This window comes from Nematolebias whitei, chromosome 9 (assembly GCF_014905685.2).
Source record: "Nematolebias whitei isolate Nwh7 chromosome 9, NemWhi1, whole genome shotgun sequence".
NCBI lineage: Eukaryota > Metazoa > Chordata > Actinopteri > Cyprinodontiformes > Rivulidae > Nematolebias > Nematolebias whitei.
In genome coordinates this window covers 40,410,742-40,433,248 of record NC_056506.1, presented here as the reverse complement: position 1 = coordinate 40,433,248, position 22,507 = coordinate 40,410,742, and the positions used below count along the sequence as shown (strand labels likewise).

General features: G+C 39.4%; 1 protein-coding gene across 1 annotated transcript; it reads left to right on the top strand.

The window, feature by feature from the left end:
* Positions 1-393: 393 nt before the first annotated feature.
* On the top strand, positions 394-22,377 carry myripa (myosin VIIA and Rab interacting protein a). The gene is made up of 16 exons (XM_037681823.1): positions 394-405; positions 1,547-1,708; positions 7,485-7,706; positions 8,792-8,928; positions 11,102-11,182; positions 13,353-13,450; positions 14,117-14,197; positions 14,399-14,539; positions 16,383-16,515; positions 17,495-18,021; positions 18,512-20,251; positions 20,714-20,893; positions 20,995-21,156; positions 21,437-21,529; positions 21,608-21,668; positions 22,288-22,377. The coding sequence occupies exons 2-16, from the start codon at positions 1,596-1,598 to the stop codon at positions 22,302-22,304; spliced, it is 3,786 nt and encodes a 1,261-aa protein (XP_037537751.1). The 5' UTR covers positions 394-405; positions 1,547-1,595; the 3' UTR covers positions 22,305-22,377.
* Positions 22,378-22,507: the final 130 nt, after the last annotated feature.

Here is a 22,507-nt window from a genome sequence, read left to right as displayed (position 1 = left end):
CAAAACATGCTTTTTATTGCATTTGTTCCACTCTGGATGTGGATTTTACTGAAGGCGTTCAACCTTAATTTTGAATATATTTTAAAAAAAAATTTTTAATTTTTTTTTTTTTTTAGGATTTTGTCAGTGTTTTTAATTCTCATGTGTTCTCTCAGGGGCCCTTCTAATCCTGTCGGTCAGATCCCTGTTTTTCCACTTCGGGCAGAGAAATGCTGGCAGTGGGAGCTAATCTGGGTTTATCTGATTGTTTTCTCTCAGACTGAAGCAGCTGCTGCTCAGAACTGACCTGCAGAAGTTTTTATCCGGGTTTTATTTATTTTCATGAGGAGAAACCAGGACTTCTATGATCAGCATGATCGTTTCAGTTTATTTCCAGAAAGACTGAAAGGGTCTGAAAGTCAACCGGTAAGGTTTGTTTTTTCTAATAAAATTAACCTGTCTAGTCTAACTTTATTTGGATATAAAATAAAAGCTTTCTGTGAAGGAGTGCACATCACCTCCTTCATTTCTTACCAGAACTAAGATATATGCTTAAATCCTGAAATACTTTCTCTGGTGACGTAGCCCTCAGAGTATGTGTTGGGAGTGACTCTCAGCTACTACCACACCAAATTATAGCTCAGAATTTGTAAAATTTATGTAGTTAAAGCAATTATAGTGTTTCATAAGATTTGCTGTGATCTTGAATTATATTGACTCCAGAAGTTAAACAGCTGTAGATGGTTATTGGGAGTTTAATTTAAACACATCCACTGATGTAAGAGATGTTTTGCTAACAGACATGCAAGATTGACTAAAATAGTTAACTTTATGTCGCATAGTGTGTTGTACTCATATGGTATGGAGTTATCTGACTGTGGCGGCCATCTTAAATCAGTTTTTCAGTTATGGTTATGATGGTGTCATTAAAATTCCTGTGATATTTTGCTAACAGTGTTGATTACTATAGTTTTTGACAACGTTTTAAATGCAGATCTTGCAGGATCAGTTTGCACTCAAATGTAAGTCGGGGACGATTATAGCTCGATATGTATAAAATTCACATTTTGTGTTGACTGATTAGTTAACTATGGTGGCCATCTTGAACTGATTTGACTCCAAAAGTTAATTTTATTTAAGAAGCATGTGGATTATTAAAAATCTGGCCTTTTTATGTTTACCACATAAATGTTAATTAAGATGTCATCATGTGCAGGTTTTTATTATTGTCACATCTTATTGTGTTAGAAAAAAAACACAAATGTGATGTTAAATAAGTCTTTCTGCCAACTTATTTTAAACAGACATCAAATTAAGATTATTTTTTCAAAAGCCTGAAAAGGTTGAAAAGCACTGAGATGAGGTTTTCTTTTTTTTTGTTGCTTTCATTAGTCCCCGAAACTTTAGATGTGTTAGAAATAAAAAGGTCTGAAACAGAAAAGATGTTTAAAACTCTGCTAAAGTTCAGTTTTTGTGCTTTTTTTTTTTGCAGCATGTCGTTTAAAACCGTAAACAAATTGTGCGTAAACAGCAGCTGTGATGCTGACGAACATGTGTCCATTCACAGCTGAAAGCAGCAGTCTTGGTTGTTCTGAGTGATTGAGCTCTGGTTGGAGATGACGGGTCAGAAGCTGGATCTGACGGGACTGACGGACACCGAGGCTGCACATGTCCTACAGGTGGTCCAGAGGGACATGAGGCTCCGCAAGAAGGAGGAGGAGAGACTCTGGTGAGGTCTGACCCCCACGGTGCACAACTGCAATGGAAGAGCTTTAAGTTGCTCCTTCTCAAGTCAAACTTTTATCAAACTAGTTCATCAACTAGAGACACTGATACTGAGAGCTAAACACTGCTGAAATTAACTGAAGAACCTAAAACTGTGTTCTTAAAGCTAACAGAACACGAGCTAAAAGTAGTGAAATTCTAGTTTAAGGCCAAATTTAGATAAACACTAGCTAAAAGTAGCAAAAAGCTAGCAACAAGCAAAAAGAAACAAGGCTAGCTTCAAGCCTAAAGTAGCAAAAGACTAGCTAAATCTAATGGGTTAGCTAACAGCTTAAAGTAGCAAAAACAGACTAGTCTAAAGCTAAAAGTTGCAAAAGCATAGCTACATGCTGTAAAAGTCTAAATACATACAAGAACAAAACTACAAAAACTTTTTTTTTTAAGTCTTCAGTTGATCCAAAATTCTGCTGCCAGAGTCTTAACTGGAGTTAGTGGGAGAGATCATATCTCCCCAGTTTTAGCTTCTTTCCATTGGCTCCCTGTCAAATTCAGAATTGAATTCAAAATCTTACTTCTAAGCAACAAAGCCCTCAACAACCTAGCTCCATCTTATATTACAGATCTTATTGTTCCATATTTTTCAAACGGAGCACTTTGCTCTCAGACTGCAGGTTTACTTGTGGTTCCTAGAGTTTCCACGAGCAGAATAGAAGGAAGATCTTTCAGTTATCAGGCTCCTCTCTTGTGGAACCAACTTCCAGTTTCTGTCCATGAGGCTGACACATTGTCCAGTTTGAAGACTGGGATTAAGACTTTCCTTTTTGATAAATCCTATAGTTATGGTTGGCTTGTTATGCTGCTATAGGCATAGACTACCGGAGGACAAACTGACATTTCTTCAAATGAATTGTTTGCATTTGAAATTATTTCTATCTTAACATGTGATTCTTGACCTGCCATTGTGTATCTGTTCCTCTCAAACCCAGCCGGTCGAAGCAGATGGACGCTTGTCCTGAGTCTGGTTCTGCTAAAGGTTTTTTCCTCATGAGAGTTTTTCCTTTCCACTGTCACCTTCATGCTTGCTCAAGATGAGAGTCTGTGATGGAGTTAAATTCAAAGTAGTCTGATAATCGGATAAATAATGTTGTTAACTTACTTTTATTTATATGAATGTTTCTGTTCAGTGCCCTGACACGACTTCTGTTGTGACTTGGTGATATATAAATAAACTGAACTGAACTGAATTGAATTACAAGATAAAGGCAACAACACTAGCTAGCTAAAAGCTAAAATAAGTTTTAGAAGGCAAAACTAGAGCAAACATTTTGGAAGTAAATTTCAAAGACAAGAATGTTTTTGAAGGAACTGAAGGGTGTCCATGCATTTTTACGAGTAAAATAATTGTAAATAAAGTGAAATATTTTGAAAAGGCTTTTGTCACAAAACCCATAAGTCATAGCACCAATTCCCTAAATGAGCAGGTTGTTTTGACATGAATGAATGGCTAAAATCGCACTAAGTAGCTATATCAATGCACTTGTATTGTAAAAAAGTATAAAAAAGGAAAAATCATTGTGTGAATGTTGAACGAACATTCCCACTACAATTTGATGAGTCAAGAGAAATCAACTCTGAAAACGGAATAAAACAACATTTGTTCTAAAGCTGTGCTCATCCCAGGATCCAGACTCTTTTTGAGCCCGGTTTGTATCTGAGGCACTTTTAGTGCTCGATGAGGATTTCCTGAAGTGAAACGCCTTCTTGCTGAACTGAGATCAGCATCCTGAGCCTGAACTCAAAGACTCAGTAAAATGGTAATTAGGCGGCTCTGGTCTGAGTCTGTGCTGTCTGAGACGTACAATGGCAGGAAGTGATTGCTAAAGATTGTGTAACGTCCCTGTACTTTATTTAGAAATGATTCAGCTCGCAGCATTTATCCACTCCAAACAGAGAAGCCTAATGGCTTCAGTTTCCTTCATATTTCAACAGCAAAAAGCCTTCAAATAATAATAAAGAAACATGTTGGTTTGTTGTGGCTCTGTGGAACAACACACTGATCTCAAAGAGCTGAAAAAATGCTGCAACTTCTGAGAAGCCATGTCTTATTGTCACATTTCACCTTGTTTGATTTAGTAGGTGTGTTTATGGCATCTGCAGAAATATTCTAAACATTTTATTTTTATATTCAGCAAATATTTAGGGAGTATTTGGGAGCTTTTTAATGTTGCATGTTGTCAATTATCCAGGTCCCGGTAACCCCGAGTTTTGTTGTTAAATCGGGCAGCTTTCTTTCTTTCTTGAAGCGGTTTCACCTTTTATCCTGAAAGACCTCTTCAGTTTGAACTTCCTTTCAGGACCGATTTAAACCTGAGAGATGAAGAAGTAATATTTACACTTTAGTTGACATTTGTCACTTGTCCTGGATCCTGAATTTGTCAGACAATGTGTTGTTTTCAGTTTTCTGCCACGATATTTTGTTTTGCTTGACCAAATATGTGACCCATGCTGGCAAAATGAGTCAGAATGAGCTCAAGCTGCAGTAAAAAAAAACGTATAATTATAGATATTTGCTATAATTGAGTTTTTATTTTTATTTATCTACAAAAATATGTCCATAAATACACCATCTATCAATCTAAATAACTAAAAATGGCATATATTCTTCATAATCTACTTTTAAATCAAAGTTTTCTAACGGTTCAGAAATATTCCTTTCGATCTTTGACCATTTTCTCTGCTGGCTGCCATTGCACTGGGAAATCCCTTCATGCAGTATTCGGTGTCATTGGGATTACCATTTTTTAAAATAGGGCTGGAATTCTCCACGAATTAATCCAGACCAAATAAAATCAAGCTTCACACGAGCGTGAACAAAACAAGCTCGTTTTCAGGCCAGGTAATAAAACGCCAAATTTCAACCAATTACATTATATTTTGAAGCTTTTGAAAAAGCTGAAAAAATTTTTAAACTAATTATCATTGTGACTTATTTTAGAATGACTTGAACTTTCAGCCTTTACAAAAATCTTGAGTCAAAAAACAAATTGACGCCATTGAAATGAGCCCATTGGCGCTCCCTGCTGGTAGAAAGAATCACAACAGGGATATTTTATAAGATTATCTATTGTCTATGACATTCTTGTTCAAATCTTTAAAATCAAATGTTTTCTCTGGATTGTTGCAGCTAATCTAATCTATTGTGAAGGCTGAGAAGCTTAACTGATTTACTCTTCAGCTGAAACTGTATCTTCTTTTATGTGCAGTCCAGCGTTGTGCAAGTGCTCGTTACCTCACAGTGAACATCTCGCCGTCTGAGTCTGAGTGTACCTGAGAGTGTCCGAGTTATTTATACCCACAGTTAGGCTGCAGGCTGCAGTAATGGATGTGCTGCAGGAGTCGCTCTTCCCTCAGACAGGACACGGTAAAATGTTTATAGGCCAAGGCTTACAGGTTCAAACATTTTGTACAAATAAATTTATTTTTCCAACCCTTTTACAAGAAGAAACTTTATCAGAGAGTTGGAGTAGAGCTGGTGCTGCTTGCAATGGTGTTAAAAAGGTCTTTACTGCTGTGACTGTAATATGACAGAATTAAATGCTGCACTAATTAAATACTTTTAAAATAATTTAGGATTTTAGAATAAATAAAAAATAGCCTAAAAATAATAATTAAACATTTGGTTTTACTTTTTATCCCCAGCCTCTGAAAGGAAAGATGGATGAAAAGGTTTCTGCGTCTCCGTTTGCAAAAACTGTCATAAAACGCTTGACTGAGTTTAATGAAACTTTTAGAAAATGATCGTTGGATGTTCTTCAGCTGATTAACTGCTGACGACAACCCAATTCAAGATGGCCGATGCAGACGACTGATGTTAAAATGCCTATAATTCAGTCACATTTACAGATACTGAGCTAAAATTTGGTGCGGTAGTAGCTGAGAGTGATCCCCAACACAAGACTCATTTCTCAACATGGGATCATTTTTTCCTCTTTAGCTTCAAACACTTTCAGTAAAAGACTCTGATAATTCATAAAACAGCTTTTGAATTTCTAACTTCCTTCATTTATTCCCAGAAATTGTTAAAACGCTCCAGTGTTTTTTTTGTTTCCTGTGCCCTCCTCTCATCAGACCTGATCAGTATTCATCTGTAATCAACGAAGAAACGATTCAGTCGTGGTTGGAGCGCCTGCTGTTCTAATCTTTTTTGACACTTCTGGTGCGACCCGCCGTCTCCGTCTGCAAATCATCCGTCAGGTCTCTGATTTATTATCTGTTGGACGTCGCTGCTTCTGTTTGAGCTGTTCTGAATTTTTTTTAAAATTTTTTATTAAAGAATTAAATGTGGCACAGAAACAAAAATCAATAAATCTCATTTTCATGCATCATAGTTTTTAGAAATCGCAGCAGAAATTATAATTTTAACAGAGAGGTCACACAATTCATGATGGATTTTACAAAACAATCTGCTTTATTGTCCCATTGGAGTTATGTTAGTTAAAACTTTTACAAAAGATAAAGCAAACCCATACAAATGGGATCTACATGAATTGCTAAACTCCCCTTGTGAAAATGTACACAATGTTTACAACCACATTGATGAGCTAATAACATAATCTGAGCAGGATTCCACGTGGATTGCTGCAGCCCTAAAACAACTCCACTGTTTCAAACTTCGCAGCCGTTCATGCAAACTTGATTGCTGAAGTTATTTTTAGCCGGAAAATCATAATAAATAAAGGAATTACCCACAGGCTGAACTAGAAGTGCTGCAGCAGCTGCTGCTACTTGTGCTAACAAATAATCAGATTAAATAATCCTGAAATGTAAAATTAAAAGGTTTATCAGAAAAGCTTTTAAAGTTGAGCCATTTTCAAGTTGTTTTTAACTTTTGGGTCTGAGCCCAGATTGAACTAGCTGTTAACTTGTCCGTCATGTCAGAGTTCAACTCTTATTTCTCTAAACTGAGGCGATTCAAACATCTATCCACAACAGGCAAGATACTGACTATTCATAAACCTTCTATGAAAGCCCACATCTGAATTTCTGGTCTGTCCTTTAAAGAACTTGATTCTCTGCTTCTGCATAGGACAGTGTTCATGTGAAGGCACGGTGGCACAGTTTGTAGAGCTGACGCCACTCAGCGAGACGGTTGCCGGTGGAGTTTGCATGTTCTCTCCGTGCATGTGTGCGTGTTCACCAGGTACTCCAGTTTCCTCCCACAGACCAAAAACATGCGCGTTAGGCTGATTGGTAACTCTAAGTGAGAGAGTGAATGGTTGTTTGTCTCTACTGGAGACCTGTCCAGGGTGTCCCCCGCCTCTCACGCAGTGATGGCTGGACATGGACACCAGAGACCATCGTGACCTGGAAAGAAAAGCTGGATAAAAAGATAACTGATGGATGGAATACAGTCATGGGCTCTCTTATGCGGTGATACATTTTCATGTGATGTTTAAAACATTTTTTTTTCCACAACTTGTCTTTTATATACAGCAAAAATAATAAGTCTTCCCACAAAATTAATTAAATGAAGTAAATTTCTCTTTTTATGTTGTGTCATTTGTACTAATGACATTTTACCAGCCTATAAAGGGACAAATTGACCGAGTTGATAAGAACATTTTAATTTCTGTTTTGTTTCAGTCGAGGGATTCACCACGTTTGACTCCGTAATCCTTAATCTGGTCAAAACAAACTCGTCCTACACATTCACTCACACACTCAGTTTTTTAAAAACGGAAATCTCACACCTTCCTCTCCCATCCCTCGCTCCCTCTCAGTGAACTGAAGCAGGAGCTGGATGAGGAGAGCAGTCGCTGCCTCCTGCTGTCGCGGCAGACCTGCTTCAACCAGCGCTGCTGCATCCGCTGCTGCTCGCCTTTCACCTTCCTGCTCAACCCCAAACGCCGCTGCCGAGACTGCAGCTACCACGTCTGCAGGGCCTGCCGGGTCTACAACAAGCGGGACCGAGCCTGGCTCTGCTGCACCTGCCAGAAGAGCAGGTAAGCTCCGAACGGTCACTTAGGATGAGAGGTGATGTTAAAGGTTATTAAGGTTTCGTTTCAGGATGTAATGTGTGATGAAGTCTGTGTTTATATAACAGTTTCATAAGCAGTGAGTATTTTTTATTATTTTGAATGCTTCATGTTTATGTAGATTCAAATCGTAGCACAATATAAGGTTGGAAATTTATATTGGTTTCATATTAAACTTGATTGAATGCACCAAAAAGTAGTTTTCAATTGATATGTAATTATCAATGCAGCAGAAAGGTGACAGCAAATGATATTTCTGAACAAGTCTGTATCTATTTTCAAAATATCTCATGAACCACTGAAAGAATTTTAATGGAGTTGATGTGGCTGGGAGTCATTCACAACATGTACTCAAATGCATCACCTCACAATGTTGCAGGAGGTCGAGCACAATGTTCTGTTTAAGGCAGGGCTATTCAAGTGGTGGTCCGGGGGCCAAATCAAGCCCACGGGCGTGCTCAGTTCAGCCCACCAGTGGGTTTGTTTTTAAATAAAACTTGATTTTAAATGATAAGACACCATTTCTTAATGAGAATAACTGCTGACGGGCAGCACGGTGGCGCAACTGGTAGAGCTGCTGCCTCTCAGTGAACAGGTCCCTGGTTCAAACCCCGGTCCAGGGGCCTTCTGGGTGGAGTTTGCATGTTCTCTCCGTGCATGCGTGGGTTTTCTCCGGGTACTCCGGTTTCCTCCCACAGACCAAAAACATGCATGTTAGGCTGATTGGTAACTCTAAATTGTCCCTAGGTGTGAGTGAGAGAGTGAATGGTTGTTTGTCTCGTTTGTCTCAATGTGTCCCTGTGATGGACTTGCGACCCGTCCAGGGTGCATCCCGCCCCTCGCACAGTGATTGCTGGACATGGGCACCAGCGACCCCCGTGACCCAAAATGGAATAAACGGGTAAAGATAATGGATGGATGAATAACTGCTGACGGTGCAGTTCCTGTGCAATTTAGTTGAATAGTCCTGTTTTAAGGTTTGACCAAAATGGCTACACGTCTGTCATTTCTCATCACACAAAGATCTCAAATTGTTTTTTTCTGTCTCTCAGATTGTTGAAGACGCAGTCCCTTGAGTGGTTCTACACAAATGTAAAGAAACGCTTTAAGAGGTTTGGCAGCGCCAAAGTGCTGAAGACGCTCTACAGGAAACACCTGGCGGAGCACAGCTCACTCTCAGAGCTTACTGGTAAAATACTGTAAATCTTATAAACTTGAGTTTGAGTCTACCTGGTCAGGGCAGAAACAAACAGAAACAAAATGTTGTGAAATGTTTTATGTTTGAAATATGGAAAAAATTTAAATGACATACAACACCTTTAAAATTCAGGGTTCAGTCGGTTTAGATGATTTAAATTTTTATTTTATTAAGTTGGGTGCACTAATGCACAGCCAAAAAAATAAAATAAAATAGCACACCCAAATGAAATTAGATGCTGTTCATAAACTTTCTGGTGTAATGCAAAAGTTGGTCTCTTCAAAGAATTTTAACCTCAGCTGTCAATATATTTTCGGCTCTGTGGAGGCTGATCAACCCAGCTGGTCACAGCAGGTGTCAATCAAAAGGTGACGGCCTACACGGCCATTTTGACGCTGTATGTCGTATATTTGAAACTCCTAGCGAAATCTGAGGTGAGCTTTGCAGCAGGCAGCCAAGCTGAAAATGTATTTGTTGTTGTTTTCTCTTTACGGCATCTGTTCCAGCGTGTAGATCTGCTCAGGGACGGAGTCGTAGAGCATCTCAGCTCCATTAGTTCTGATGAACTGTGTTTGGTGGAGGGGAGGTATCCAGCTGCAGATGATGTAGAGCCGTGGGCGGACATGGGACCGGCCCTCATCTGCTCAAACACACACCGACTATAAAACATATTATCATTTGACCAGAAAGCAAGAGCGGTGTGAGCTGACTACCATCCCCATAAATCATCCTGACATTTATATATTGTGCTATTGTGAACGTATAAAAAAGGAAACATTTTCCCTAAAGGCCAAATACGAATGAAAAAAAGGACAAGAGATCTGAGAAACACTGAGGAGCTGAAGAAAAATCTAAAGATAAATACTGTTTTCCTAGAGGTTTTACTAAATGTAGCACAAAACCACAAATTGTCTACTACTGTACATGTGTCCGTTAGCAAAATATCTAATAAAAAAGATGTATAAAGGCAGCAGCCCAAGGAGTAAAGATGAAAATGTACCAGTGTGAGAGTCTGCGTGAAGTTAATGATGACCAGTTGACCAAAGAGTACAGGGTGCAGTGGTGGGTACGGTAGTTACAACCAGTTATGAATCTTAGCGTGTCATGATAGACAGGGTCCAACATCTGTACAGTGCTTGCAGGAGCATTTATGTAAACAATGTCACCGTAGTCAGTGGCCGGAAGGAAAGTAGCAGCTACAAGGCGTTTACTAGCATTCAGAGCTAAGTAAGATCTATTTGTGAAAAAGAAACCCAATTTTAATTTCAGTTTCTTTATCAAGTTTTCAACATAAGGCTTAAGAGAGATATTGAGCTAAAGTTTAATGTGGTAGTAGCTGAGAGTGATTCACAACACGTACCCTGAGTTTCATTTGAACGAACCCCTGCAGAATAAAAAAAGAAGCATTTTCTGTATTTTATTTAAATGCTAACTTGACTTTAAGTGCTGTCTGTAGCCTGATTGTCAGTGACCTCGTTTACCAGACAGAACATTTTGAGCAGGCTCTGCTGCAGACAGCTCAGTCACCTAAAGCCTCACATGAGGGGACTCTAATGCACTTATATAACCACAAACCAACGCATTGTTGCAGGAATATTTGCCCGGCGTGAAAAAACAAGGAGTCCAAAGTGCGACTGAGCTCTGCTGCGCAGTCGTTTCTCGTATATTTAAAAAATACAAACGTTTTTCTTTCTTTCAGCTTAGTTTTTCATTTTGTTTAATTGCTTTTTTAAGCAAACAAGATCTGAATCTCTCACAAATTCAACATACATTTTGAAAGCAATAATAACGTTGTGCTCTATCCACGGTTACCAATAAGAAAATATTCACAAAAAAGGAGTTTAATTTGGAGACGTGAGCTCAGACTCGGGTGAAATGAAACCAAACTTGATAGGAAACATAAGCGTTTCCTGTCGTTGCTCTGATATTTTTAGGTCATAAATGAAACATAATAAAATGAATGGAAAACACAAGAGGGAGCATTTTTCATTTCTTTAATCCTCCATCTGATTTGAATCTACAGTGATCCTGTTTCAAGGTTAAACCCCCACAGATGTCTTGTATTGGTCTTTTCATGTCAACATCTGTGTGTGTGTGTGTGTGTGTGTGTGTGTGTGTGTGTGTGTGTGTGTGTGTGTGTGTGTGTGTGTGTGTGTGTCTGCAGAGGGCAGCGCCTATGAAGAGAGCATCTGCAATGAGAGCAGCATCTGTGGGAGCGACTCCACTTTCTACTGGCATGCTGAAGGTGCGCACAGTTCACGTTCATACTGTAAACCTGTTTTTAACAATGATTATAGCGTCACGCCACTGGTTTTCATTTAAACACATCATTTATTAGACCCTCAATCAAGAAAACTGCTCAGGGGGCCCCAGTAACTGAAAGCCAGCAGCTCAGGGACCGGACATCCAGCAGTTAAAGTTATTATGTAAATAAACCAAGTATTTATTACAATGATATGTTTGTTATCTTTTCAGTTTGTTTGTTTTATTGCACTGAATGATAAATGCAATAAACAAAACTCCCTCCCAACAAAAATTATTATTATTATTTTAATGAACTCATTGGTGGGCCGGACTGAAGTCACCCACGGGCCGGAAGTGGCCCACAGGCCACCAGTTGAATAACGCTGCTTTAGATGTTCTCTGGTAAAAACAAACACGACCAACAAAGTTCAGTTGCAAGACCGTCCTCCTAAATGTTTTACCCCTACCCCCCCCCCCCCCCCCCCCAAAAAAAATCAATTGTTTACTCAAAAAAAAAAATCATGGATGTGGAAAATTAAGTTTTGTGCATCTAACTGTTGAGGTAAGGATAGACATGTGACCTACTTAACCAGTATTTGTATAAATAATAATAATTAAAAAAATTAAGAAAAAGTTTTCAAAAAGAAGTCTGCCTTTAAAAGTGGTCAAAAGTTTGAGTGAGGAATTTAAAATGCAACACTTCAGCACAAACTTTATTACAGTAAATAAAACAACCAAACACTTGAATATTGTCCATCAAAGAGCGATATAATGAAAATGTGATTTATAAATTTTTAAATGTTGTGAATAAGTTGTTTTGATAAATAAATCTTTACTTGGATTAAAGTTTTAATACGAGAGATGAGTAAACTTCATGCATCAGAACATGCATCACCTTCCTGTGATCCATGTTTTTATGTTTAAGGCAAATTTTTGATATTTTAGTTTATTTTGTTTTGTTAATATGAGTGCATTTATCACCACACTACTTGAAGTTGGTGAGGCTACAGAAATAAGCAAACTTATCAATGTTTTTTCTTGTTTTTTTGATCCTCTGATGTTTCTGGACTCTGATCTCGGCTCTTTACATTTCCCCAATTTACATCAGCTAAAATGGCAGAGAAATAAAAAGTTAAAATACTTTAGGCTCCCAGATTCTTAGTAGCACCAAATCCACACGTGCTGGTTTGTCTTGTGTCTCTTCCGTCCTGACTAATGATTTTTTTGCACAAATTAAATGAGTCTGCAGACAGAGAGGCAGAGCTGCAGCCTGATACTCGTGTTTCTGTCTGTGGAGTCTGAATTCAATCCAGTTTATTTATAAAGCGCCAAGTCACGACAAAAAGTCATTTCAGAGCACTTAACAGAAACATTCACATACATTTAAAAAAAGCCAGTTACTAAAAGTTATCTAAGGAAACCAGCAGACACGTTGAATCTTCACTTTGTCGCAGTCTCCCATCCTCAGCAAGCCGAAAGGAAAAACTCCCTTTGAACAGGAAGAAACCTCCAGCAGAACCAGGCTCAGGACGAGAGGCCATCTGCTTAGTCCGGCTGGGATTTGAGAGGACAGGAAGGAGAAACAAACTGCCATAGAATGGCAAGTCCAGGTTTATGTTCTATAGAAAAAAAAAAACATGTTAAAGATAGAAATACAAACAGGTAGAGTAGAGCAAGTAAAGACAGCAGCAGTGAGGGAATGTGGTCAGTTTGTCCTCCAGCAGTCTAATCCTGTAGCAGCATAACTCTCACAGCTCAAGAAACCCGAGCCAACCCTAACTATAGGATTTATCAAAAAGGAAAGTCTTAAGCCCAGTTTTAAAACTGGACAATGTGTCAGCCTCACGGACAGAAACTGGAAGTTGGTTCCACAAGAGAGGAGCTTGATAACTAAAAGATCTTCCTCCCATTCTGCTTTTGGAAACTCTAGGAGCCACACGTAAACCTGAAGTCTGAGAGCGAAGTGCTCTGTTAGGAAAATATGGAACAATAAGATGTGTAATATAAGATGGAGCTAGGTTGTTGATGGCTTTGTAGGTTAGAAGATGAATCCTATTCTGAAAGAATGAGAGCAAAAAGGCAGAATTAAACTGCGAAGGACTGATTGCATGTTATTTTCATGTTATGGGTTTGATTACACGTGGGATCATGATAAATGTGTTTGTGTTCAGAGCACAGCATGGAGGAGACGCTCAGTGTGGCCACGAGGGTTGCAGAGGAAGCCATAGATGAAGCCATATCTAACGCGGAGTTTGACACGTCCACGCAGGTGATTTCTGTTTGTCTTTTCTTTAAATGTCTGCTTGCTGCAGTCATTATAACTCACTAGTTGATGATATTATAAATATTTGTGCAGAGTGACATTAAAGAGGCTCTCGTATGATCTTATGTTAGCACTGTGGCATCATTCGTCCTTTAGTCTGATGGCTTATTTCTCTCAGATTGAGTGAAACCTTTGGGTTTCTGCTGCAGTTAAAACATAATTTTAATGGTGTTGAAAGCCACGGATGTTCAAAGAAACATGTTTAAATACGTTAAGAATACGGATTACAAGAAAGACAAATTGATAAATGGAAAAAGTTTAAAATTCGTTTTGTCTCACTTTGGAGATTCAGCCTGTTTTTACATAAAACGGAACAAAAAAAAGTTTTTTATAGATAAACCTTCACTAATCATTGTAGGATCTCTAAAAGAGAACATTTATCCTTAATCTTCTTATGCATGCATATTTTTTATTGTCTAAATAATCTGTAAATTAAATCCTAAAAGCGGATTCTGCTGCTTATTTCTTAAACTTTATGCCAGGAAAAATAAATCCTAAGATCAATTGAAATACTCTGAAGCGTTTGACTCTGTATATTTAGAGAAATAATCGGTTTACTGTACATGTTTGTTGTTGAATAGATGTCCTAATTGTGTGGGTCTTTTTCCTCAGGAGAAGCAGAACGAAGCCTGTTATCTGCGGCAGCACAGAGGAGAGCTCATCGAGGAACTGGCCAAAACTATTGTTCAAAAAGTAAAAAGCAGAATTAATCTGCACAGCAGCAGATGATTCGTTATTGAAATAATTCATTTTCGGTTTAAAGTCGGTTTCAAATGCTTCTAGAAAAACCCGTCATGAGGGGGTTAAACTCAAACCTTCTACACATTAGGAAACAAAAGCGTTCATTTTCTGCCCTGTGTGTGCTCAGAGCTAATCCTGCTCTCTGTGTGTAAGATCATTAGCAGGAGGAATGCTTTGGCTGAGATGAAGGCTGAATATGACGACAGCTGGCCCCTGGAGCACGCTGCTGACCTTCATCATCATCACCAGCCTCCCTGTGACCGAGCCCCCAGCTGCCTGAAACCAGACCTCTGGGTAAAAACTGCAGCAAACATCAAAACTCACTTTGTTATTCATTACCAGCCCTAAAAGGCCCAGGATATAATGTATGTGAAGGCCTGAAGAATGCAGGAGTGGCTATACACCTATCAGCCATAACATTATGACTACTGATGAAAATTAAAAGGGTACCACTTTACAGTAAGGCTCCCCTTATAGATGGCTAAAAATTAGTTTATAGGTACATTATTAGTTCTGCTTTAAATACTTTATAAAGCATTAATAATTCTTTATTATGCATTAATTAAGAGTGACAGAGAGACAAAATTGACCAGTGAGCCAAATCTGTTCATCTATATGTTTTATCTAGAGTTGTTATATTAAACATTTCAGAGTAAATTACTACCTTGTGAGCACAATAAACATTTGTAAACCTATTTTTTAGGATGTAATAATTGTAGATACTTATAATGCAGTGATGAAGTACAAAATTATATGCTAAAGAAATATGTTTACAAATGCTTATTGTGCTTACAAGGAAGCAACTTAGTCTGAAATGTTTAACAACTCTAGATGAAATATATAGGTGGCAGATTTGGCAAGAAACTGGTCAGTTTAGTCTCTCTGTCACTCTTAATTAATGCATAATAAACAACTATTAATGCTTTATAAAGTATTTAAAGCGGAACTAATAATATATCTATACACTAATTATTAGCATCTATAAGGGGAGCCTTACTGTAAAGTGGTACCCTTTTAATTTTCATCAGTAGTCATAATGTTATGGCTGATAGGCGTATAGCCACTCTTGCATTCTTCAGGCTTTCACATACATTATATCCTGGGCCTTTTAACAATTTAAACAATTATTAATGATTTATAAAGTGTTTATAGAGGCATTAATAACATATCTATAAACTATGTATTAGCATCTATAAGGGGAGCCTTATTGTAAAGTGGTACCATTAAAAGTCCAGCATTTCTGTATAGGAATAAATAAACCACCTTTATGTAATAGTTTGAGTTAAGATATATTCCGAAAGGATGGAGTTGGAGAAGTTTCTATCAAACCTTGTGCATGTTATGTGAGATCATGTTAAAATTTAACAAATCTCAGCTGCAAACCATGTTTTTAGCTCAATATCTGTAAAACCTGACTGAGTTATGTATTTGATTGCAGCTATCTTGAATCAACAAACCCACAACAAGCAAACATCTTTTTGCCTTGGGTGGCACGCTGTCAAAATAAACATCATTTTGTTAAAAAGGCAACATTCTGCTGGAAAAACCTGCATTCTCACTTTCCATCTCAATTTTCTTGAAGCCCAGCCGCACTCCTCAGTTGTAGTAAAGTGTTTGTGTTTACCTGATCTTCAAACTCCCCAGATACAAATCTGAAGGTGTTTGTGGAAACAGACCTCACACCAGACCCACAGATGCTGTTGCAAGTGGTCATAATGTTATGGCTCACCAATAAAACACGTTATCCTATCTATTTACTATACAGATGCAATGTTTAAATGAAGAGTAAAAAAGATTTCTACAACTTGTTTTAAGAATGATTTTCTCCACTTTGTCTCAAATCTTTATTTTAGGTAGTAATCGTTTCAAGTGTCGAGTCTTTGTTTAATCATTTGAAGATCTTTGAAAATCCTTAGAATTTAGTTATTTAGAAGTTTATACATGGCTCATAGAGGCTTTATTTTTCCTCAGCATTTGCGTTTTTATATAACTGTCGAATTGCTTTATTAAAATGACATCTTTGTTTTTTGCACACTGACCTCTGCTGGTTAAACAACTCAACTTTTGATGGTTGTCTGCAGAGAAGATTAACTAAACACACTAATCTGTTTTGTTTTTCCTCCACCTGTGCTCTCAGAGGTCACATGTGACCTTCATGCCGATGGACAAAGACTCTTCTGCTCTTGAACCTGATGTTCCATCAGCTTTAAAGAAGGAGGGCAGCGGCTCGGCCATGACTGCGTGGAGTGTAGATCGACTTGACAACTCAGGTGAGACATTATTTAACCTTAAAGGTTCAAGAGTTAGTTGCTGCACAATCGTTTAACGCTGCTCCAAACACCGATGCTCAAAGGTTTTCAAAGATGAAGATTTTCAGAATCGCATCAGTCCAAATATGTCTAATAAAGTGGAAAACATAAATATGTCGCTTCGCCGTATAAGTCGCATCTATTATGTGTCACATTTGTTACACGTCACCACTGACAACCCGGAAATGTGGGCCGGTGTGACAAAAATCGATTGGCTGCCAAATGGCAGCCGAGGGAGCATGCAGGGGAGGACTTTAACAAGAATTTAACAAGATCAACACTTAAAAACAATTATTTGTTTGCTCGAAGTTATAGCAAAGGTGTGTCTCAGTCTAACTTTTCCTTAATAAATGCACTTTAATGGTCAAATCAGCTGCATTTCAAAAGCCAATACACAGAAACATGAATGCGCAGAGGGCGACTCGCTGAGCATTTTTTCGAAGTTTAACAAGATAAGCACCTAAAAACAATTATTTGTTTGCTCAACTTTATAGTAAAGGTGTGTCTCAGTTGAACTTTTCCTTAATAAATGCACTTCAATGGTCAAATCAGCTGCATTTCACTGGGGCAGCGCAGTGAAATGCAGCTGATTTAATGGTTGCTCCAGGCAGACGATGGTGGGAGTCCGTCAGGCCAATTGTGTCATTAATAGCCACTTTTACCTATTACATAATACAATGGCATGCCATACTATTGAGTGCCATCTAGTGGCTGAAAATGATAGTGTTCAATATTTTCAGTCAATGAATGAAAACGGTCATATCTCAGCCAAAAATTGGTTTATAAATATGGAAAAAAATCTATAAATACATCGATTCGGGGTGTAAGTCGCAGGACATGCAAATTATGCAAAAAACTGTGACTTATAGGGTGAAAAATACGGTAAGTTCTGTCAGCTAAAACTCCTTCCACTGTGCTTTTTTTTTTAACCATCTCTCAGTGCTGAAGAGTCCAGACGGGAACTGGATCGCCCTGCAGAGCGCCCAGCTGTCCCGCCCCACCCTCCTCACTCAAAGGAAGAGCCTGGTCTACAGCGCCTTGGAGAAGGAGTCCAGAGTGATGTCAGCCTACGAAGGTCTGGAATCAGACAGTGAAAGCAAACCAGAGCCCGACAGCTCCTGGGGAGCCGTCCTGAAGGAGATCCACAGGAAGATGATGGACTCCAACCTCCACCTGAACGACTGTGACAACAGCGACACGCCTCTGATGGAGCACCGGATCAGCAGAGACGATCTGTTTTCAGACTCCGAGGGGAACTGGAAGCTAGCTCTTCTGAAGCGGAAGGTGCCAGCAGAGATCAGGAAACCTTCATCGTCGCGCAGGACCAGCATCATCGATGTGAACTTTAACCTGACAGGAGATGGAGAGAGCAAGGAGGAGACCAAGATGGCTGCCGAACCGGAGACGAGGAAAATCAGGAGATCACGGAAGAAGATGAGCAAAAAAGCAGCTTCTTCCTCTGTTTCGGTATGAAATAAGTAACGTTTACTGATGAGATCAGAATTTATCTGGCAATCATTTATATTGTCATTTACCTAATCAGGCAAAAAAAAAAAGCAAATATCCACCTTTTGTGTGAGTATTCTATGCTTTTATGTTTTGAGGTGTTGAAACATGTTTGATTTGAAGATTTTTTTTTTTTTTTTGGTTTTGTTGATTAGTTGAGATTGAGGAAAAACACAAACCAAAAAGATGAAAACGATGAATCACCACATCTAAAAAACAAAAACAAATAAGATTTATTAAAGGGCAGATTGCTTTAGATTATTTGTAGATCTTTAAGAACAGATGAGCACATTGTTTTCAAAGAAAACAATCAGTCAAACATGTATGTATGTATGTACAGTATGTATGAACATGTATGTACAGTATGTGTTTGAGTTGCAGCTTTTCAAACCCTCAAAACTAAACTTACTGGAATTTAAATACTAAACTGTACAATTCCTTAAATTTGCAGGATTCCCACAACAAGGCCAGCTCTCCCCTTCATCCTTCTGATGCTGGGACTCCTGAAACCATTAGCTCCGGAGCCACGACCCCTGAACCTTTTGACCCCGACAGTGATGTCACAGGAAATGGAAACAATCAAACGGTCAATGATTTCACTTTAAAACTGCATGAGTTTGAAAACAAAGTTTCTGATTCTCCCACCGGAGAGGCGCCAGATGAAAGAAATAGGACTGATGAGGAGGAGGAGGAGGGGAGGGGTCAAGGAAGGCCTTTGCAGATGGACGTTGACGTGGATGGAGGAAGAGGAGATGAAGAAATGAATTACAGATTGTACCGGCTTGTTCTACAGTCCGGCCTCACTGACTTCTCCTCCAGTGAAGATGAGCTGGACAGAGCTGGACAGAGTGAAGCCGAACGGAGCCAAGAGAAAGGTCTGGAGGAGGAAGATAAAGAGCAGAAGACAGAGCGACTAACTTATACACTTTGTCAGCTGGAGAAAGAAGCCAAAGCCTCACAGTTCTCCTCTGCTGAAGATGAGCTGGACAGAATGGGTGTCGAAGACAAAGGAGAGGAAGATGATGGGAAGAAGGAAGATCTGGCTGCTAAATTATGCAGATTAGCTAATGAAGTCGACACCACCCAGTTCTCATCCACCGAGGACGAGCTGGACAAAGTGGGACGAGGAGAGGACGAAGAGGAGTCAATGAGTGAAGAGATGCCGTGGAAGCTGCAGCCGGACAAAACTCAGTTGTGTGACTTGGCCAGTTTGGTCAGCGCCTCTCAGTTCTCCTCCACTGAGGATGAGCTGGACCGAGCAGGAGAGGACCGCAGGGAGGAGAAGAAGCTGTGGGAAGGAGCAGAATCCATCGGAGACATAGACATGAAAATGTTTGAGTTGAGAGAGGACACCGAGGAACGAGAACAAAGAGCTTCGAAGAGTCTGACACAACGTGAGGATGATGAAACGGATGTACAGAGAAGTAGAAATCTCTTGGAGAAGAGAATAAGACGGGAGGCTGCAACACACGAGGCGGAGGTTTTGGACAAAAATGTGGAACTTTTGGAAGCTGAGAAAGAGTTGAGGACAAAACAAGAGAATTATCTGGAAGTGAATAAAACAGACGATGAACCAGGGGCAAACAGGACCAGTAAAAATGAAGAACAGTTTCCAAAGGACGGAGAGAGGAAATGGGGAACGGCAGCGAAAAGCGATGAAGACGCAGAGTTTGATCGAATAATTAGCAGCATGTTGCTGTTGAGCTTGGAGGACATGCAGGTGGAAACGCTGGACAAAGATGGAGCGAACGGAAGAAAGAATGAACTGGAGAGCGATAATGGAGGAGAGAGTGGATTCAGAAAAAGGGCTTTCGATGAAAAAAGTCAAGAAGCTTCAGAGAAACATGTTTCAGAAGAGAGGTCAGAGTGTGCAGTGAAAGAATATGTCCAGGAGGAAACTGAAGGACAGCTTTCTACTAGAGACGAGACAATTAGGAGTGAAAACGTGGAGGAAGGACATTCATATTTAACTAAAGAACAACTTCCAGGTACCACAGTGAAACCTGCTCTTATCGAGGCGGAGCAGCCAAGTCCAGACGAACAGAAACAGGAGGGACGAGGAAGCACAACAGAACGAGCAGCAGCAGAGACGAGGAAGGATGTATACGAAGACCAAACTCAAGACGATACAGAGCAAAGCAGCTCCTCTGATCGTCAGGGGGGGGTTCTGTCACCAGAGGAGATCCAGAACGTGAGTACTGCAGCTGTGATGCAGCTTCTAACATCTGTTTTTCCTCCAACGGTCTGCTGTGGGGGAAAGTGAGCCACTGCTGAACAGTTACAAAAACTTTGATTTTGATTAGAACGATGATAAAACAGCTCAATTATCAAAAATAAAACTGAAGGCAGTTCTGCGGTTTTCCTGAAATGATTGTTGAAATGCTAGCGTGAGCGTGACACTAAAACATGTGATCAAAAAAGTCCATGCTCAATAATCCAGGTATTCAATCCAAAAATTTTCAGTCAGGTCATCTGGACAGTTTCTTTTTTTTTTTCCTGAAACGTTTCAGCAAAAAAAAATAAAAAAAAATAAGAGGTTTTGAGTCACACGTGCCATTTAAGGACCATCTGAGAGTTGGTCATTTGTGTCCAGATTTAAATCTTTTCTCTGCCTGTCAGAGGTTAACGCCACCCGTCTGTGCTTGTGCTGCAGAGATACTCAGCAGCATCTCTACGCAACATCACCACCGAAATGCTGAAGGTGCTGAACGCCACCGAGGACCTCATGCAGGGAGTGAAGGGAGGAGACGACACCCGACGCTCCACCGTCTCGCTTCCACCGAACTCAGACCCCAAGAAACTGGATCAGCAGCTCTGGAGACTGGAGGAAAACGTGACTTCACTTTAATATTTATTCATCTCTTCATTATCAAAATATTTTTATTTTCTGTTTATTATTTGACCATGAACGTTTCCAGGTATGTTTTGCTGCAGGTGTACGTAGCCGCTGGTTCTGTGTACAGTCTGGAGGCGGAGCTTAGTGACCTGGAGGAGTGCGCCAGAGGAATCTGCAGCTCCACCTCCGACGTGAAGCTGTCCTTCCTGGAGGAGCAGGTCGCTGCAGCAGCTGCCAGGGTTCAGCAGTCTGAGCTGCAGGTGACACGGGCCCCATCACTCATTTTCTGAACCAGTTTAACTCTGATGGGTCACAGGGAGGTGGTCTCTGACCCTCAGTATATGAGCTGCATTATAAAATGTGGTCTCTACAGAGACCTTTAATTTCTGCCAAGTACTAGAAGAACCTGGGTGTGTAGCCATGCACTAAACCAGCAGTTTTTGATAGAATGACTGTTTTAATATTACTATTTTAGTATTAAAATAAATACTAAAACAAAGTGCTGTATGGTGTGCACATATGTTCCTTGTTCGGTTGCAGATCGGCAACATCTCTTCAAGAATCGCTGCTTTGAAGAGTGCCGGCCTCAACGTAGACCCCCAGTCACGCTTCACCAAGACCCCCGCAGAGCCGGTACTCCATACAGCTTTGATTTCAGAACAGAATGTTCAGTTTTATACCAATAAAAATATGACTTTTTACTTCTTACAGGCTGTAACCCTGGACTCCTCAAAACATCTGAGGAGGAGATTACCTGCTCCACCTGTGAAAGGTGAGACGACGTCGTCTTTCTCTACAAACTGCATTATGTTTTAGTCCGCTGGTTCTGTGGGTAAAACAAACTGTTGCGTACTAAGAATTATTGATGAATGACACAAACAAGCATTTTCTGGTGTTATTGGTTGGATAAATTACAAATTTTCCACTTTTGCAAAGTATTACAGGACAATTCACAGAACAAAAAACAAACCCACTAAAAACTCGTAAAAATGAAAGTTTAAAAGTCCATATGAATACTGGCATAGTATAGTAATTTCACTAATGATTTATATTTTGTTAGTACTAATAGTTTACATACAACTAAAGTGCTTGATGCATAAAGTTGTAGTTTTATGGCAAAGCTATGAAATTTACATTTACTATATAAAGTTGTGCAAACGTTTTTTTTTTCTTAATCCAAGTTTTGAAAGGGTATTTGTGTAGATCTGATCATCATGCATGACTTATTTATAGTAGCCAGAATTTTATAAAAATATTTGCATTTGGAGCTTCACTTGTAGAAAAGGACTGATGTTTTTGTGCAAACTATTCATGCAGCTAGCCTTGGATTTTCTACCGTATATTTCAGATTACAAATTAAAGTTTGACATGTTTTATTGTTTTGTTTTCAGGAGACAAAGACGCCTGAACCACGAGTCTGAGGCAGAACCTCCAACCATCACGGCAGTGCCTTCAGCCGGTTCTGAACGATTATTCACACATCAGCTGCCTTAAATGACCTTCAAACTAGAAATGCCTCAGAAACTGTACGATTGTGTTGTCAGCAATAATGCAAAAAAAAAAAAAAAAAACATTAGATCACAGTTTGTTTCCAAATAAAACTTTAAATAG

Coding starts and splice junctions, on each gene's coding strand:
- myripa (XM_037681823.1), top strand. CDS start 1,596: ATGACGGGTCAGAAGCTGGATCTGACGGGACTGACGGACACCGAGGCT. Junction 14,540..16,382: donor GCCTGAAACCAGACCTCTGG/GTAAAAACTGCA, acceptor CTGTGCTCTCAG/AGGTCACATGTGACCTTCAT. Junction 21,530..21,607: donor CCAAGACCCCCGCAGAGCCG/GTACTCCATACA, acceptor TACTTCTTACAG/GCTGTAACCCTGGACTCCTC.